Raw genomic sequence first — 19172 nt, 5'->3', positions numbered from 1 at the left:
CAGGAAAAAAAATCTCTGCCTTGCACAAATAATTAACAAACATATACACTTAGATATATCGCAGTGACATTTTTGAACTTCAAGAATAAAGATGATATCATAAAAGCCAGTAAGGCCTGGTCTGGTAGGGAACATTTATCTACAAAAGCATCAGGCTTATCTGGGACTCTTCAAGCTGGCAATAGAGTAACACCTAGGAATATCTTAAGGAAGGAAGGTAATTTTGACACTAGAATTTTATTACCAGATGAACTGTCAATAAAGTGTGAGGGTGAAGAAAAACCTTTTATTGGACACCTGAGGACCCAGAAAATTCATCACTCATATACCCTTCCTGTGAAAATCAAAGCAAAGCAAAACTGAAATATGGAGTTTCCAAAACTATAAAGTGAATTTAAATGTATATCACAATATATGAAAAAGAATAGAAATAATCTAGGCAGTAAAACAAATTTAGTGTGATATCTGAGAAACAAGGTTAGAAAGCTATCATTAGAACAACATGTTGGAGGCTCCAATAATGTCTTCAAGAAAAAGTAGTTGTCATAACACCAAATGCATGATTAAAAATCAAGAGTGTAAATGCATTGTGAAACTGATATATTATTGTGTGATATATTATAAAAAGTTTTATAGAGCACTTTGCGCGCCCGCTGCTTAGCTTCTGTTTCTCAACTTCCGCCCGCGTCCCAGCCGCCGCCGCCGCCATCATGAGGGAAATCGTGCACCTGCAGGCCCGGCAGTGCGGCAACCAAATCGGCGCCAAGTTCTGGGAGGTGATCAGCGATGAGCACGGCATCGACCCCACGGGCACCTACCACGGGGACAGCGACCTGCAGCTGGAGCGCATCAACGTGTGCTACAACGAGGCCACCGGCGGCAAGTACGTGCCCCGCGCCGTGCTCGTGGATCTGGAGCCCAGCACCATGGACTCCGTGCGCTCGGGGCCCTTGGGGCAGATCTTCCGGCCGGACAACTTCGTCTTCGGTCAGAGTGGTGCTGGGAACAACTGGGCCAAGGGGCACTACACAGAAGGCGCGGAGCTGGTGGACTCGGTGCTGGATGTTGTGAGGAAGGAGGCTGAGAGCTGTGACTGCCTGCAGAGATTCCAGCTGACCCACTCCCTGGGTGGGGGGACGGGGTCTGGGATGGGTACCCTCCTCATCAGCAAGATCCGGGAGGAGTACCCAGACAGGATCATGAACACGTTCAGTGTGGTGCCTTCGCCCAAGGTGTCAGACACAGTGGTGGAGCCCTACAACGCCACCCTCTCAGTCCACCAGCTCGTAGAAAACACAGACGAGACCTACTGCATTGATAACGAAGCTCTCTACGACATTTGCTTCAGAACCCTAAAGTTGACCACGCCCACCTATGGTGACCTGAACCACCTGGTGTCTGCTACCATGAGTGGGGTCACCACCTGCCTGCGCTTCCCGGGCCAGCTCAATGCTGACCTGCGGAAGCTGGCTGTGAACATGGTCCCATTCCCCCGCCTGCACTTCTTCATGCCCGGCTTTGCCCCGCTGACCAGCCGGGGCAGCCAGCAGTACCGGGCCCTGACCGTGCCCGAGCTCACCCAGCAGATGTTTGATGCCAAGAACATGATGGCTGCTTGTGACCCCCGCCATGGCCGCTACCTGACGGTTGCTGCCGTGTTCAGGGGCCGCATGTCCATGAAGGAGGTGGATGAGCAAATGCTTAATGTCCAAGACAAAAACAGCAGCTATTTTGTTGAGTGGATCCCCAACAATGTGAAAACAGCTGTCTGTGACATCCCGCCCCGGGGGCTAAAAATGTCCGCCACCTTCATCGGCAACAGCACGGCCATCCAGGAGCTGTTCAAGCGCATCTCCGAGCAGTTCACGGCCATGTTCCGGCGCAAGGCCTTCCTGCACTGGTACACGGGCGAGGGCATGGACGAGATGGAGTTCACCGAGGCTGAGAGCAACATGAACGACCTGGTGTCTGAGTACCAGCAGTACCAGGACGCCACGGCCCAGGAGGAGGGCGAGTTCGAGGAGGAGGCTGAGGAGGAGGTGGCCTAGAGCCTTCAGTCACCGGGGAAAGCAGAGAGGCAGTGCGAACTCTTTATTCCCTCCCAGCCTGTCCTGTGGCCTGTCCCGCTGTGTGTGCACTTGCTGTATTCCCCGTCCTCATCCCATGCTGTACAGACACCACCATTAAAGCATTTTCATAGTGTGAAAAAAAAAAAAAAAAAGTTTTATAATAATATATTGCTGATACAGTTTCAGACTGATGAGATGAAAGGTTGTTATCTCCTGATTACCCATAAAAAGGTAATATTTTCCTAGTAAAAATAAATGCAAGAATGGCATGGTCTGAATATAAAACTCTTTAAAATGAGACATAATTCTGGGCAACTGATATAGTGTCAGAAAGATCCTTCAGGGGGAAGCCATCATATCTCCAAGAATAAGGCAGATAGCCTCAAATAAAGCATAATAGCATTTATAATTGATATTAGCTACACCCTGTGAAGTTCAGGTGCTCACATGGGGAGGTAAAGCTGACCAAATTCTTGGAATATGAGGAGGTAACTGGGAAGTGACTGGAACTAGGGTGGGAGATTTTGTAGTAGTTCACATAAAGCAGGTGACCACTGATGGAAGCTGTGAGAAGAGGAGATGGCAGATGAAGAGGCTCTGGAAATCTACCTTTTAGGAGGTGACATGAGGAAGAGCAGGCACAGCCGGCTGCAAAGGAGCCCTCAAACCTAGAAATGTGCACTCCTCCAGAAAGGAATAGGAGGTGTCCAAAATGAGAGTGATTGGTGGTTGGTGATTGGAAAGGAGGCAAGGGCACTTGGCAGGAACTGACGACCCAATTCCGTTCAGTGAGGGAAGAAGGCAGCTTGCAGGGTAATTTGGAGTTGGAATGCAAAAATCATCAGTCACCATGGAGTCTATTCATAAGAAGTCATGAAGTGGGTTGGTGGGGAGAAAGAAGCCCCCTAACCTCAGCCATGATCATCAAAATGGGTCCTTCAACTGAGACTGGGCTGGGAAAGAGGAGCTGGCTTGCTTGTGTTGTGAAATTTTCAAAGTAAGAGCATCCCATGTTGGATACTTGCTGCATAAAAGCTTTTGCTATATAGTTTGTCTTTTTTAAGACTGTTATAGAAACTACATTTTGTAAGTATCCACAGGCATATCACTGTCATGCTTTTGCAGTTATAAGAAGTAGAATTCTTGGTTGGGGGTTATAGTCTTGCTGTCTTTGATTTTCTTCTACCTGACAAAAAGGAATAACCTGAGGTGAAAGTATCCTGCTGTGTATTCTGTAAACAATCCCATTATCATACAACAACACAATGAGTACTACTTACCCTTACAAAGTATCAACAGATAACCAAGCTGCTCTTCAATAAAGCTGTACCTGATTTTAAGTAGAAATAAAAGCTCCAAATAGTCACACAAAATGACATAGTTGATGTAATTCCAGTTCTGTTCTTTGTGTTTACAATCACAGGGCTATTGTTCATTTTATATGAACTGCTGAAATTCAGGAGTATGTAGTACAACAGAGATTGGAGACACGACTTGTCCTACAGTGGCTCCACCAATCTGGAACCCTTTGGAATGTTCTCTTGGAACAAAAGTCATGTAGCTGAATGCCTCTGTGTTGGAGGCTAACTGAATAATGAGTTTCCCCAATCAAATTCTATGTAAAATACAGCACTTAGTAAAGAAACGGTAACAAAAACGTTCAATTGACCCTTGAACAACACGGGGTGTGAAATACATAGATTACAATAATACACAGATTATTTTCAATAAGTTACACCGAGGGTGCCTGCCTCTCCTGCTTCCCCATCTATCTACCTCCTCCACCTCTGCCACCACTGAAACAGCATAACCAACCCTTCCTCTTTTCCCTCCCCCTCAGCCTACTCAACATGAAGACAAGGATGAAGATCTTTATGATGATCCACTTCCACATAACGAATAGTAAATGTATTTTCTTTTCCTTATGACTTTCTTAATAACATTTTATTTTCTCTAGCTTTCTTTATTGTAAGACTATAGTATATAATACATATAATGTATAAAATATGTGTTGATGAACTATTTGTTATCAGTAAGGCTTCTGGTCAACCATAGGCTCTTAGTAGTTGAGTTTTGGGGGAATCAAAGTTATACATGGATTTTTGGCAGCATGGGAGTCAGCATCCCTAATCCCCACATTGCTCAAGGGTAAATTGTATTGTTAAAATTCAACAGTAACTGGCCGGGCACGGTGGCTCATGCCTGTAATCCCAGCACTTTGGGAGGCCGAGGCGGGCAGATCACGAGGTTAGGAGATCGAGACCATCCTGGTTAACTCGGTGAAACTCCGTCTCTACTAAAAAATACAAAAAATTAGCCGGGCATAGTGGTGGGCGCCTGTAGTCCCAGCTACTTGGGAAGCTGAGGCAAGAGAATGGCGTGAACCCAGAAGGCAGAGCTTGCGGTGAGCCGAGATCGTGCCACTGTGCTCCAGCCTGGGTGACAGAGCAAGACCCCGTCTCAAAAAAAAAAAAAAAAAAAAAAAAATCAGTAACTACAGCAATTGTTTAAAACTTAGACCAACAAAAGGTTTTTCGAAGTACAGTGTTTTATCACTGGCATTTTTACAATTTCCAGCACCTGGGGATAATAAAAAGCAGGTCAAACTTTCGGTGGGTTTCATTATTATTATTAAATGTCTCTCCAGACAGTGCATGCTGTTACTGCCTGCACCCAGCATGGAAGACTCCCTATGTTCCTTCCTTTGTGCACTTCTGACTGTGTAGGTCCTGAATTTCCAAAGTGCTTCTCAAGGGGTTGATTAGCTGGAACCACTTGTGTTGATTGGCCAGAAATTTCCTGGTGTGACCAGGAAAGCCATGAACCTCTGAGAAGGATTGGTACAAAAGCCTACCCAACAGGAGTACTTCATATTGGATGGTTGCAACATGACCCAAACCCTCTCAGTGCTGAAATATATATGCAGGTTTATATATACTTACACGAGGTGGTGTCTGTAAGTACAATACACTGTCATTGGCACATACTGAAAAGCCTTACACGTGCCTCCCTGGATCAGAAGGATGTGTTAGGAACTCAGTAGTGGCACAACTGATCAGGTTGCTTTTATGCAACTTTAAATAGCCTAAAGCAAAATTATAATAATAAAAATAGTAATGTCTTTGTATACTTTCATAGTCTATGATGCAGGACTAGCTCTAATATAAAATTTTATTTTTACAAAAATGTTTGAGACACAGGTCTTACTGTATTTTACAAATGGGTAAACTGAGGCTCTGAGACATTAGGTGATTTTCAAACATTACTGTTTATCAAATGGTTGGAACACAATGGAGTGGGATCCAAAGCATGACCTTCTGGGTCCAGTGGGCTTTCCACCATGCAGCTCTGATGTGTGGTAATAATAGGGACTTTCACAGATGAAATGATAAATAGGACTGCTTACTGCTTACATAAAGTTTTCAATCTGTTATTTCGTAGTAGTTCAGATTTCACTATGTTTAAGCCACCAGCAATGATCTTTTCTATCTTGCATACCTGGCAGATGACTATTCATCTTTTAAGTCCTATGTCAAGAGAAGCCTTCATCTGCAAAGCCTTTTCTGACCCCACAGGTGGGGTTAGTTGTTTTCTGTTTTCTGCAGCCAATCCACATGTGTGGATCCCACCACTCATGTCTCACATGCTTTATTAGGCTAAACTGTAACTCTTAATTTGCATGTCTGTCTCTAAACTCAACTGTGAGCTCCTAAGATCAGGAGTTGTCATTTATTCTTATTTGTATCCCTAGTGTCTGGTAGAGTGTCTGGCACATCAGGCTCTGAGTAAATTTTACACACTATGCATCCCAATTTCTGGGGAAAAAACAAAGTATTTCTAATTGAGGGTGAGTCAGTGTAACATCACCCTCTCATACTGAGAGAATATATCCATTAAATTCTGCTTGCTTCCTCCTGAAGATGAAAAATCAGAAATCTAGAGAGAGATGTGCATCACTGCCTCCACTTACAAACACTGATATTGAGAACATAATAAAATTATCCTGTGAATGAAATCAATATTCTATTCCTTAAGGCTGCTAACTATAACTTCCAAATCAATCTTAGCAAGCTCACAAAAAGTATCAGAGCTGGAATGGTTATTTGAAAACCACACAGCTCAATACCCCGATTCTATATGAGGAAAACAAGGTCCTGATATACTAAGTGACTCGCCTAAGATCTCATGTTCGGTCAGTGGAAGACACAATCCACTGAGCATTTTCCAAAACCCGTTGCTGCATCTATTATCCAAAGGAGGAAGACAGTTGATAACAAAAACGAAGTCTGGGGGACAAAATACTGGTGTGCTCACCCACACACTTCCTGCCCAAGAAAATTCAATGGCTGAAATATGACTACCTTCAATGGAAAGAGTTATTCAGTATGCCACAGGGCTTGTTAAAATGCAAGTTTTATTCTTAAGATAACTTGAAACAAAATTCTACTCTCAAACACAAAGGTTTATATACACTTTTGTAGCAAAACAATTGATGTCCTAAAGTAAAACATCAGGAGGGGCTTTGGAGTACAGTCCAATTTGAGAAGTACTACCTGTTAATACAGGTGATCTGGTTCTAGGTCCAACTCCATCATTCATTTGTTCTACAACTAAAGATCAATCTCTAGCCTTGTTGAATCTTCCACATTTACTGATTGGTGATAGAAATACGTGTCTTTTTTTTTTTTTTTTTAATAAGTTGTCACAAATGAGACAAACACATGTTGATATCACGTACCCTCTGATAGGATGTAATGCAAATGGAACTCTATCTCCAGGAAACTTTTCCCCAAAACTCACAATCCCAGATTAATCAAAGCATCAAACACACGGAAATTCAGGAATTTTATACAAAGTAGCTCACCAGTATTTCTCAAAACTGCCAGCCATAAAAAATCAAAAGATTAAGAAACGTTCACAGCCCAGAGGAGACTAAAGAGACATGAAGGCTAAATGTAATGTGGTATCCTAAATTGGATTATGCAACAGCAACAGGACCTTAGTGGAAAAACTTGGATATTTTAAAAAATCTGTAGTTTAGTTTAACAGTAATGTATCCAGGTTGGTTTCTTAGTTTTGACAAATGTATATGCTAATGTAAGACATTAAATTAGGGACCTTGGATAAAGAGTATATGGAAGCTCCCTGTATAACTTTTCTGTAAATCTAAAGTCATTCCAAAATAAAAAATTTATTTTGAAAGATGACACCTGGAAAGGCTTTCTAAAATGTAATAAATGATATCCAAATGCTAAATCATGTCTAGAGAGAAGATAGATTTGTGTTGAGTTTTCAGTGGATTAATCTGATATATAGCCTTTTATTTTATTTTTGCCTCTAGTTCATTTTTTTCTAGAATATAAGCAGAACAGTACTATTGTCTATCCAAGAAGAGGTATCATTTGTTACTCATATTTATACATATTTGTAGTGGAAAGAGCACTGGATTCGAAATGTGCTTATTTACAAACCTGCTTCCATGTTGATCTGCATTGGAAATTTAGACAATAACTTTACTTAACTTGTTTTCTCATCTGGAAAAAGGGGAGTATGAGTGCAAATTTTGTAAGGGCTGAATGAAGTAACATGAGTGAGGAAGCATTGACAACTACAAAATCGAATGTTCATGTGATAGGTTATTGTGCTTCCATTAGCTTTGGAGACAATGTGAGTATGAAAAAAAGAATAACAGTCTTCCCTAAATGTCCATATTCTAGTCCTCCAAACCTGTGAATGTGTTACTTTATATGGCAAAATATACTTTGCAGATATGATTATGTCAAGGATCGTGTGATGGGGAGAGCATCCTAGATTATCCAGGTGGGCCAAATGCAATCACATTCTGAAAAGTGGGAGGCAGAAGGGTCAGAATTAGAGAAAGATGTGTGATAACAGAAGCATGGGCTGGAGCCATGCAAGGAAGGGACCCTGAACTAAGTAATGCAGGTGGCTTCTAGAAGGTGGAAAAGGCAAGGGATTGATTTCTCCTCAGAGCCTTCATAAGGCAGGCTGCCCTACTGACACCTTGATTTTAGTGTGTCCAACTTTAAAATGTAAGATAATAAATCTGTTGTTTCTAGCTACTAACTTTAGGGTAAATTGTTACAAGAGCGATATGGTTAGCCTTTGTGTCTCCACCCAAATCTCATCTTAAATTGTAATTCCCAGGTGTTGAGAGACGTAGAGGGAGGTGATTGGATCATGGGGGCAGTTTCCCCACATGTTGTTCTCATGATAGTGAGTTCTCATGAGATCTGATGGTTTTATAAGTGTTCGATGGTTCCTCCCTTGCTGGCTTCTTCTCTCTCCTGCCTTGGGTCTTTGCTTCCCTTTCACCTTCTGCCATGATTGTGAGTTTCTTGAGGCTCCCCCAGGTATGTGGAACTGTGAGTCCATTAAACCACCTTTGTTTATAAATTGCCCAGTCTTGTATCATTATAGCAGTAGTATCATTATAGCAGTGTGAAAAAGGACTAGTACAAGGAGCTATAGGAAACTAATGCAATGACTTTAACTATCATTTAATGCGGATGTATTGAAGGATAAGCTTACTGGCTTATCAAAGGGAGACTGAATGTGGGTCTCTTGGAAGGGGTGGTCACATAGTGAATTTCTGAGGCTTTCTCCCTCTGAGGGAGAAATTCACTATATGCTGCAAAGCAAAGCTTTCAAGAAATGGTATAGCTTTTTTTGTTGTTTTTTGTTTTGTTTTTTTGAGATGGACTCTTTTTTGTTGCTCAGGCTGGAGTGCAGTGGCACAACCTTGGCTCACAGCAACATTCACCTCCCAGGTTCAAGTGATTCTTATGCCCCAGCCTCCCAAGTAGCTAGGATTACAGGCACCTGCCACCATCCCTGGCTAATATGTGGCTACTTTTAACAGCTTACAGGAAGATATGGCAGCAAAGGAATTACCTAAAGGTGGAATTTATAATTAAAAGGAAAGCAGAATATAAAAACATGAAAAATTTACAGTCTAGCAATGTAACAGGAAAGGAAAGAGTGTTTTCAGGAGAAAAATCCAATGGTGCTGAGGGGTAACCACTTGTTAAAGAGATTAGCATGGCTAAAAGGGAGTCAGGTGTGAAGAATCAAGAAAATTGAATAAAGGTTTTTCAGAAATCTTTGTAGCCCCCTCCCATCATAGGCCTGCAGGCCTAGGAGACAAAATGGTTTCAGGGAACAGGCCCAAGTTACCCCGAAGCCACTTTGGTATGCTTTCTCAACATTCAGGTTGCTTCAGCTCCAGGTGAGACACAAATAGCCCCACATACTATTCCAGCTGCTGCTCCAGAAGGTGCAAGCCATAAACCTCAGCAGCATCCACTTGGTGCTAAGTCTGTAGGCTCCTAGAATGCAAGAGTGGTGGAAGCTGCCAAGCCTCTAGATTTCAGAGGATGTATTGGAAAGCCTGGGTGCCCAGGTAGAAGCCTTCTGCAGGGGAGGAACTCCTATAGAGAGCCTCTACTAGGGCAGTACCCAGGGGAGCTGTGGGAAAAGGGGCACCACCCTTCAGACCCCAGAATTATATAGCCACTGGCAATGAGCCACACTAGCATGGAAATGTTGCAGGTACTAGATTCCAAACTGTAAGAGCAGCCATGTGGGCTGCACCCAATACAACTGTGGGGGCAGGGCTTTCCAAAGGCTTGGGAGCCCACTTCTCATATCAGTGTGCCCAGGATGCAGGACATGGAGTCAAAGAAGATTATTTTGGAGCTTTAAGATTTAATGTCTGCCCTGCTGGGTTTTAGACTTTCATGAAGACTGCTACCCCTTTCTTTTGGCCAATTTTTGTCTTTGTGAATGGGAATGCTTACCTAATGCCTGTACGACCATTGCATATTGGAAGTAGAGGCATTGCTTTTGATTTCACAGGCTCATAGGTGGAAGGAACTTGCCTTGAGTCTCAGATGAGATTTCGGATTTGGGACTTCTGAGTAGATGCTAGAACAAGTTAAGACTTTGGGGACTATTGGGGTAGAATGATTGTATTTTGCAATGTGGGAAGGATGTGAGGCATGGAGAGCCAAGGGTGGAATGCTACGGTTTGAATATTTGACCCTTCAAACCTCATGTTGAAATTTGATTTGCAATGTTGCAGGTGGGGTCTAATGAGAGGTGTTTGGGTCATAGAGGCAGATCCCTCATGAATGGCTTGGTACCATCTTTACAGTAATCAGTAAGTTCTTGCTCTATTGGTTCCTGTAAGAGCTTGTTGTTAAAAAGAACCTGGCAGTTTCTCTGTATCTCTTGCTTCCTCTCTCACCATGTGCTCTTTGCAGATGCTGCCCCCCTTCCACTTGCACTATGAGTAGAAACAGCCTGAGGCCCTCATCAGATGCAGATGCTGGTGCCATGCTTCTTGTACGCCAACCTGTAAAATTGTGAACCAAATGAATCTCTTTATCTCAAAATTATTTATGAATTAGCCAGCCTCAGGTATTTGTTTATGGCAACACAAATGGAATAAGACAGCCTCCAAGATTCCTACCTCCTAGTGTACACACCCTCTAGTATGAGTGGGATTTGTGAGTATAATGGGATTTCACTTCCTTGATTAGATTGTCGTTTCTGGCAAAGATGAAGGGATTTTGCAGATGTGAATAACGTTCTTAATCAGTTGACTTTGAGTTAATAAAAAGGCATGTTGTACTGAGTAGGCTTGACCTTTAAAAGAGAGTCCAGGCCTTCTCAGGATGCGGAGATTCAAAGTAAATGAGTCACTTTTCTGCCAACCTTGAAGATGCAAACAACTGTGTTGTGAACTGCTTATGCAGCAGTGGCAGGCTGTAGGAGACAAGGGTCTCAGCCCTACAACTGCATGGAACTGAATTCTGCCAAGGACCTCCATGAGCTTGACTTCAGATGAGAATGCAGCCAGAATGACACCTTTTTCAGCATTATGGGACTCAGTAGAGGATCCATTTAAGCCATGTCCAGATTTCTGACCCAAGGAAACTGAGACAATAAATGTATGTAATTATAAGCTACTGAATAAGTGCTAATTCTTATGTAGCAACCAAAAAATCAGTGCAGGTACCACTTACTCCATGAATTAAGGAATGAAGAGCATACACAGCCCCAGGCTGGCCATCCTGGATCAGCAAGTAACCCTCACCATCCAGCCAGATTTCTTTCCTGGGAGTATTGTGGAGAAAGAAGAGCTTATACTCCTTACCTCTGTTAAGCATGAGACTTTTTTAAACAAAACAAACAAATAAAAAAGAAAATGGACATTTTGATAAACAGACATCAGTGGTAACCTGTAGATGGTTGGGTATAATTACCTTCATTGTCCAATAATCTTTACATTTTAAAACTACCCAAAAAGAAAGAGATGGGAAATAGCATGTTGGGAGGGTTATTGACCTGGGTAAATCATTTGTACCCAATTTATAGAATGCAACAGATGATGCTGTCTTGAGCCAAAGTAGCCTGCTGGGTCCAATGCTGATCAGAAATGGCAGCAATGAGTTCCTCTGTTAATCATTCAGAGGAATTCTGTATTACGATTTTAAGCTGCCGAATAAGTTGTGATCTAATTCCTCAGAAATCCCTGCTTCCCAGATCTCAGAGGAAGAATAAATTGCTTATAACTATGTATTGTCCTTTATTTCCAGGATCTCCATTCAAATACTTTATGTGGCCCACAAGACCCTCTATGAGCTGGCTCCTGACCACCCCAATCTCCAACCACTTTGCACTCTGGCCACAGTGAGCTTTGTTCCATTTCTCATACATGTCATGCCCATGCTTGAGGCTCATGCTTCTGCCCTAAACAGCTGGTCTAAGACCACTCTGCACTAGCAATGTCCTTCCTTAGCTAAGCTTCTCCTAGATTACACAAGGAGGCTCTCCTTGATTTCCAGACTATTTCTACTAGGCTTTTCAAAACCTTGAGTATTTTCCCTTTATAGCATGTACTGCAGATTGTACTGATGTATTTGTTATTATTATTTTATAACTCAATTTAAGGGTTGAGGAACAGCCCTTGACTGTCTCCAGAGTCAAGCCTTTGTCTTTTTCTTTAAGGAACAAAGATTGCTGTCTGTTCTGACCCAAGTTTGTTTGGCAAACATTGAGTCCCTGGTGCATGGAAGCCCTGAGGTATATCCTGGAGGGATAGGGTGTGGAAAGAGACAAGGTCCCTAACCCTAGAAGCTGCACCCTCCCCAGACCCCTCCCCTGCTCCTATCTTAGCTCATATGGCCCTCTTCTCTGACTTTGAATTCTGTAAGAGTTCAACCTCTCCTTTGATTCTTTAGGGTAAAATCCAAACTTCTAGTTCCTTTCAGGTAAAATCCAAACTCCCATTTGGTATGGCCCTCCATAATTAGGCCCCTGCTGCTCTTAATTACCAGAGCTCTTCCTGCACTAGTGAACATTCTCTTCCAAGCTTTCAGGCCTTTGCCCATTGATATGGTTTGGCTGTGCCCCCACCCAAATCTCATCTTGAATTGTAGTTCCCATAATCCCCATATGTTGTAGGAGGGACCTGGTGGGACATAATTGAATTGTGTGGGCAGTTACTCCCATGCTGTTCTCTTGACACTGAATGAGGTTTCACCATATGTGGTGGTTCCTTTGCTCAGCTCTTCTCCTTCCTGCCGCCTTGTGAAGAAGGTGCCTTGCTTCCTCTTCCAACATGATTGTAAGTTTCATGAGGCCTCCCCAGCCATGCTGAACTGTGAGTCAATTAAACCTCTAATCTTTATAAATTAACCAGTCTCAGGCAGTTCTTTATAGCAGTATGAAAACAGACTAATACAGTAAATTGGTATCACAGAGAGTGGGGTGCTGCTATAAAGATACCCAAAAATGTGGAATTGACTTTGGAACTGGGTAACAGGCAGAGGTTGGAATGGTTTGGAGGGCTTTGAAGAAGACAGGAAGATGTGGGAACTTCCTAGAGGCTTGTTGAATGGCTTTGATCAAAATGCTGATAGTGATATGGACAATAAAATACAGCAGGCTAAGGTGGTGATACAGTTAGGCTCAGATTTCAGTGATGGTGATATGATTTGGCTCAGATCTCAGATGGTGATATAGTTTGACTGGGTCCCCACCCAAATCTCACCTTGAAATGTAATAATCTCCACATGCCAAGGGCAGGGCCAGTGGAGATAATTGAATCATGGATGTGGTTCCCCCACGCTGTTCTTGTGGTAGTGAATGAATCTCATGAGATCTGATGGTTTTATAAATGGGAGTTCCCCTGTACAAGCTCTTTTGCCTGCTGCCATGTAAAACAAGACTTTGCTTCTCCTTCACCTTCCAGCATGATTGTGAGACCTCCCCAGCCACGTGGAACTGTGAGTCAATTAAACCTCTTTCCTGTATAAATTACCCAGTCTTGGGTATGTCCTTATTAGCAGCATGAGAACAGATGAACACAGAAGATAAAAAAAAAACTTGTTGGAAACCGGTATAAAGGTGACTCTTGCTATGCTTTCGCAAAGAGACTGGTGGCATTTTGCTCCACCCCAGAGATCTTTGGAAGTTTGAACTTAAGAGAGATGATTAAGGGTATCTGGCAGAAGAAATTTCTAAGCAGCAAACCATTCAAGATGTGACTTGGCTACTCTTAAAAGCAATCAATTTTATGCATTCACAAAGAGATGGTTTTGAATTGGAACTTATGTTTAAAAGGGAAGCAGAGTATAAAAGTTTGGAAAGTTTGCAGCCTGATGATGTGATAGAAAAGAAAAACCTATTTTCTGAGGAGAAATTCAAGCTGGCTGCAGAAATTTGCATAAGGAGCCAAATTTTAATAGCCAAGACAATGGGGAAAATGTCTCCAGGGCATGTCAAAGGTTTTACAGCAGCCCTCCCATCACATGCCCAGAGGTCTAGGATAAAAAAAAGTTTCCTCGGCTGGGCCCAAGGCCTTGCTGCTTTGTGCAGTCTCTGGACTTGGTGCCCTGCATTCCAGCTGTGACCAAAAGGGGCCAACATATAGCTCATGCTGTTGCTTCAAAGGGTGCAAGCCCCAGGCCTTGGTGGCTTAGGTGGCTTACATGTTGTGTTGGGCCTGTGGGTGCACAGAAGCCAAGAATTGAAGTTTGGGAACCTCTGCCCAGATTTTGGACGATGTAGGAAAATACTTGAATGTCTGGGCAGAAGTTTGCTGCAGTGGGGAGCCCTCATGGAGAACCTCTGCTAGGGCAGTGTGGAAGGGAAATGCAGGGTGCAAACTCCAACACAGAGTCCCCACTGGGGCACTGCCTAGTGGAGCTGTGAGAAGAGGACCAAGATCCTCCTGACCCCAGAATGGTAGATCCACCAACAGCTTGCACCATGCACCTGGAAAAGCTGTGGACCCTCAATACCAGCCTGTGAAAGCAGCTGGAAGGCAGACTGTACCTTGCAAAGCCACAGGGGCAGAGCTACCCACCTCTTGCATCAGCATGACTTGGATGTGATACACAGAGTCAAAGGAGATCATTATGGACCTTTAAGATTTGACTGCCCTACTGGATTTTGGACTTGCATGAGGTCTGTATAGCCCATTTATTTTGGCCAATTTCTCCCATTTGGAATCGCTATATTTACCCAATGCCTGTACCATACAATGCCAATTGTATCCAGGAAGTAACTAACTTGCTTCTGATTTTACAGGCTCAAAGGCAGAAGGGGCTGGCTTTGTCTCAGGTGAGACTTTGGACTATGGACTTTTGAGTTAATGCTGAAATGAGTTAAGACTTTGCAGGACAGTTGGGAAGGCAAGATTGGTTTTGAAATGTCAGAGACATGAGGATTGGGAGGGACCCAAAGTGGTATGGTATAGTTAGGCTTTGTGTCCCCACCCAAATCTCATTTTGAATTATAATTCCCATAATCCCCACATTTCAAAGGAGAGACCAGGTGAAGGTAATTGGATCTTGGGGTGGTTTCCCCCATGCTCTCATGATAGTGAGTTCTCACAAGGTCTGATGGTTTTGTAAGGTGCTCTTCCGCCTTTGCTCAACACTTTTCCATCCTGCAGCCTTGTAAAGAAGGTATCCTGCTTCCCCTTTGCCTTCTGCCATAATTGTAAGTTTCCTGAGGCATCCCAGTCATGCTTAACTGTGAGTCAATTAAACCTCTTTCCTTTATAAGTTACCCCATCTCAGGCAGTTCTTTAAAGCAGTATGAAAATGAACTAATACAATCCCTCTTTGCCTGTACTGTCAAATATTCCTCACATTCCCACCCTTCTCCAATTTGAGTATTCCTGAACCTTGTTAGGACCCACTTCTAACTTCTTTTCTTCCTTTAGCCTTGTAGTGAGATGCCTGGCCCTAGAAGACTGCTTTAGGCTGTAAGTAACAGAAAGTCTGACTCAAAGTGGCTTGAGCAGTAAGAAGTTTGTTACATCACTTAACACAATAAGTGGTGAGGCAGTTCCATGGTGAATTCAACCCTTAAGTGAGCCATAGAAGATATGGAATTTTCTCAACTCTTCATTTTGCCATCTTAGTGTGTCTTTTGTACCCAAGTTTATTCAGAAGGCTTCTCCTTACATGGCGTGAATAGAACTGTGTATCACATGTGCATGTCTATATTAGTGTATTACTCTGGGTTCTCCTGAGAAAGAGAATCAACAGAATGGGGTGACAGTGAGAGATTTATTTACTTTAAGGAATTGACTCACATGATGGCTGGCAAGGATGATGCGTACAGGGCAAGCCAATAGGCAGGAGGCCTAGGGAAATGTTGATATTGCTGCTCCTGGCCTAAGGCTTCTGGAGGTAGATTTCCCTTTTTCTTCAGGGACCTTGGTCTTTTTCTCTTAAGGCCTTCAACTCATTGGATGAGGCCCACACATATTATACAGATAATTTGCTTTACTCAAAGTCTACTGATGCAAATGTTAATCTGGTCTTAAAAAGCATCTTCCCAACAACATCCAGGCATGTTTGGTCAAATATCTGGGTACCACACCTAGCCAAATGGACACATCGAATTAGCCATCACAATGTCTAAACCAATAAGAAAAGACCAGAATTACCATTGCTGGTGTAAATCTCAGCCAAGAGTAACCCTCTGCAGCTGATAAGGGGCTCCTTCCCTGAGAGTATGATGGTATGGAGGGTGAATGTGCAAGCATAGTCAGGGCTCTGCCTGCAAGACAGATTCTAGTTGTGGGTGAGGTCAGAGGAAGGCGTAGGTTTGAGCAGGTAAACAACATCTGTTAAACACTTAGGCAGGCAGAATCTCAATATTGTGTTGCCTCCTTTACATTTACAAACCCTACTGGAGCCCTTGTTATCCTGAGTCATGGATTTATGGCTTATCTTCCCCTTTAGACTGTAGGCTCACCTTTGAGTAAGAATCATGTGTCAGTTACCTGTTTATTAACCGCCCAAACTTGGTGCTCAGCACAAGATAGGTACTCCATAAATGCTATTGAACTGACCAAAGTAGGGCATTTGTGTGCTGAATTAACCTTGTACCCACCATTGTTATAGAGCTCATATATTTTTATCTACCACAGCTTTGTTGAAGTCACAGATTCACAACTGTTATACCAACTGACTATTCTTTCTAGACACTTTAGTGAGGAACTTATGGGATGATAAAACTAGCTCAGTCATATCAAGTTCTCTCCTATTTCACACATCCATAACCTGAAAAAAATCTCAGTAACAAATTGAAGAACACTCTTAACTTCATAGTCAAGTAATAAGAGGTAAGGGGTCCATTGTTTGCCACAACCACCCACTCAGATAAAGTAGGTCATCTGGAGTCAGATGTTAGAGCCCAGGTTCAGTTACTTAATTCACAAATTCTCATGACTCTTATCCTTTTCAACAGAGTTTTAGTTCCCAAAAGTTTAGAACATGGAATCATCAGATACCAATCTCCTCTACCAGAAAGACAAAAGGCTTTAGAACTGTTACGTTCAGAGGATGAGGAAGTCATCTTTTAGTTGTCCACTGTGTAGAAACCCTTTACCTTATAAATTCAAGCATCCCCCATGTTTCAGGCATCTTGAGAAACCCTTACACACATTATTACACTTTCCAGTTTGTAATTGTCTCCCTCTTCTCAAGCAGATACCAACAATGGACATACACTGACTCAACATGCACCAGACATTACCATATGCACTTTACCTCCGTTTTGTAATTTAATCCTCAGCAAACTTCACAAAACCGATTTCTTATCTCTGTTTTACAGATGAAGAACCCAGGGGGCTGAGAATGGGTAGGTAACTTGCTGACAGTTCTACCAACAAGAAACCACAGAACGCAGACTCAAGTCCCGTCCAGTCTGACTTCAGAGGCCATAATCACACTTGCACACCTCACTGCTTCCCATGTAGTAAGGTTTACACATAGTATCTCAATTAAATTTGAGAGTAAGGAAAAGTTAAGTTCCTTTATATCAACACACAAGGGGACAATAAAAATTATTTCCTGTGGTTGTCTTAGAAGCAACAACCAACTCAAAATAGGGCCATGAACACATTAAAGAAAGAATGTGACAACAGAGAAGAAAACATCAAAAAATAAGAGGCAGACACACAACATTTTGCGGTGACCACCCAGTTCTACCCATGGACATGTCAATCACTACAGAGGATGTTCTCTTCAGGCATAGTACTAATTTAGCAAGACTTCTTATTACCTGGAGAGAATACCCTTTATTTCTCTAATTCCATACTCACAAGGTACAAGAATATAATTATAAATGTAACTTCTGAGATATCTTGAATATGACAGATTTCCTAGGCAAAAAGTACATAAACATTCTATTTCTTTAAAAGGAGTGTCCTCAGTTGTAAGAATTGAATGCCATTTGTCGATATTATTTCACATGAACATAGCTTGTGCCAATGAAATTGTTCTAACATTATCATAAGAAACCTGGTCACTTCTAGATGAGTTAATCAAGTTCAGTTTCTATGTTCACTGGGCCATAGAATAGATGTGCCATCGTAAATTTATCAAGTTAATGATGTTCATTTCTGAAGCTATTTGGCAGCCATTTGGCTTTTTCCTGGGTCACCCACTCTCCCTTACCATGCCTGCTTTCCTCCTACTGCAAAGCCTCACAAGTACGAATAATTGCCCCATCATACAAATGAGAAAAATGATGCCCAGAGGGGTTTTGTGACTTGCTTAGCTCTGCACAGCTGGTGTAATAGACTCTACAGAAGGACAGGAAAAGAAGACATAGGAGCCAAGAATGAATGAAGTGACCTGGGACACTGGTCTTTCTATTTGCCACCAACTACAGAGACCTCAACTGACATCTCCAGCCCTCTGTTTTCAGTGCCTGAGTAGGGATTGCACATTGGCTCCTGTTGAGTGCTTTATTTCTTATTCTCACATCTGAGCAGTTAAAAATACTTTGAAATATGTCACCTGCCTTCCCTTCTATCTTTGCCTTTTGCTTGCTTTTTCTCTTTACTAAAGCAGCAAAAGCAAGAGGACCATAATGAGGGTAAGAGTAGTGGGAGGAGACACAGGGACCCTCCACCTTGCTTCTGAACTAAAGTCATAATATAATCCTTGCTTTAATCTGTCTTCAGTTTTCTGTCCTCTGCCCCCATGCTGACAGGATCCACTTTGCCTGGTATTTTTAGCTGATACTTGGCCCGATGTGCTAAGTCCTGGCCATGGATGCTGCTAAAGTGACAGCATGTGTTCCAGCAAGCTCCATTGCCATGGTCAGTCTTTTCATAGTTCCTGTTTCATTAATGTTAAGAAGTGGCTCTTCCTCACTTAACCAAATGTCAGCAGACAGAGCTTCGGCCCTTAATCATCTATCCCCCTGCCCCTGAGGGTATCCTATCGATTGAAGGACATTGAGACTGCAGGCTCAGATGGAAAAAAAAAGTACTCTAATTGCCTGTTACTTAACAAACTTTGTCTTGATGGAGTATTCATTGCACACATAAATTAGACTGCCTCACCTTTTGCAATGTAAAATCCTGGAAATAATGCTAGCTTTCATTCTAATTGTTTTCAATTAAAAAAAAAAAAAAGAATTAATGTGTACTTACCTGGAACAAAGCTTCCCTGGACCACCTCCTTGTATGCCCACCAGCCTTCATGGATTTTTGGTGAATTCTGTTGAGCTAAAGGAAAAGCAAAGAAGAGAGACTAAGAT

General features: G+C 42.5%; 2 protein-coding genes across 3 annotated transcripts in view; one reads left to right on the top strand and one right to left on the bottom strand.

Annotated features, from left to right (window-relative positions):
• Positions 1-19172, bottom strand: part of CA10 (carbonic anhydrase 10) — a 544961-nt gene that overhangs the window by 436019 nt on the left and 89770 nt on the right. Inside the window, exon 3 of the mRNA XM_045375029.2 lies at positions 19066-19140. Coding sequence (XP_045230964.1) covers positions 19066-19140 — 75 coding nt within the window. The remainder of the gene's footprint in view (positions 1-19065; positions 19141-19172) is intronic.
• LOC123569396 (tubulin beta-4B chain) lies at positions 637-2230 on the top strand. 2 transcript variants are annotated; one of them, XM_045375028.3, is made up of 2 exons: positions 766-996; positions 1113-2230. In XM_045375028.3, exons 1-2 carry the CDS (start codon positions 787-789, stop codon positions 2046-2048), a joined length of 1146 nt encoding a protein of 381 aa, XP_045230963.1. In that variant the 5' UTR covers positions 766-786; the 3' UTR covers positions 2049-2230. The 2 variants fall into 2 exon arrangements, with proteins under 2 accessions (XP_045230962.1, XP_045230963.1); XM_045375027.3 differs by having other exon boundaries at positions 637-2230.

This window comes from Macaca fascicularis, chromosome 16 (assembly GCF_037993035.2).
Source record: "Macaca fascicularis isolate 582-1 chromosome 16, T2T-MFA8v1.1".
Lineage (NCBI taxonomy): Eukaryota > Metazoa > Chordata > Mammalia > Primates > Cercopithecidae > Macaca > Macaca fascicularis.
Note: the sequence above shows the minus strand (reverse complement) of the source record. Positions and strands in the feature narration are given on the sequence as shown.

What these genes read in the sequence shown, in the direction of transcription:
- LOC123569396 (XM_045375027.3), top strand. Translation starts at nt 711, where the DNA reads ATGAGGGAAATCGTGCACCTGCAGGCCCGGCAGTGCGGCAACCAAATC.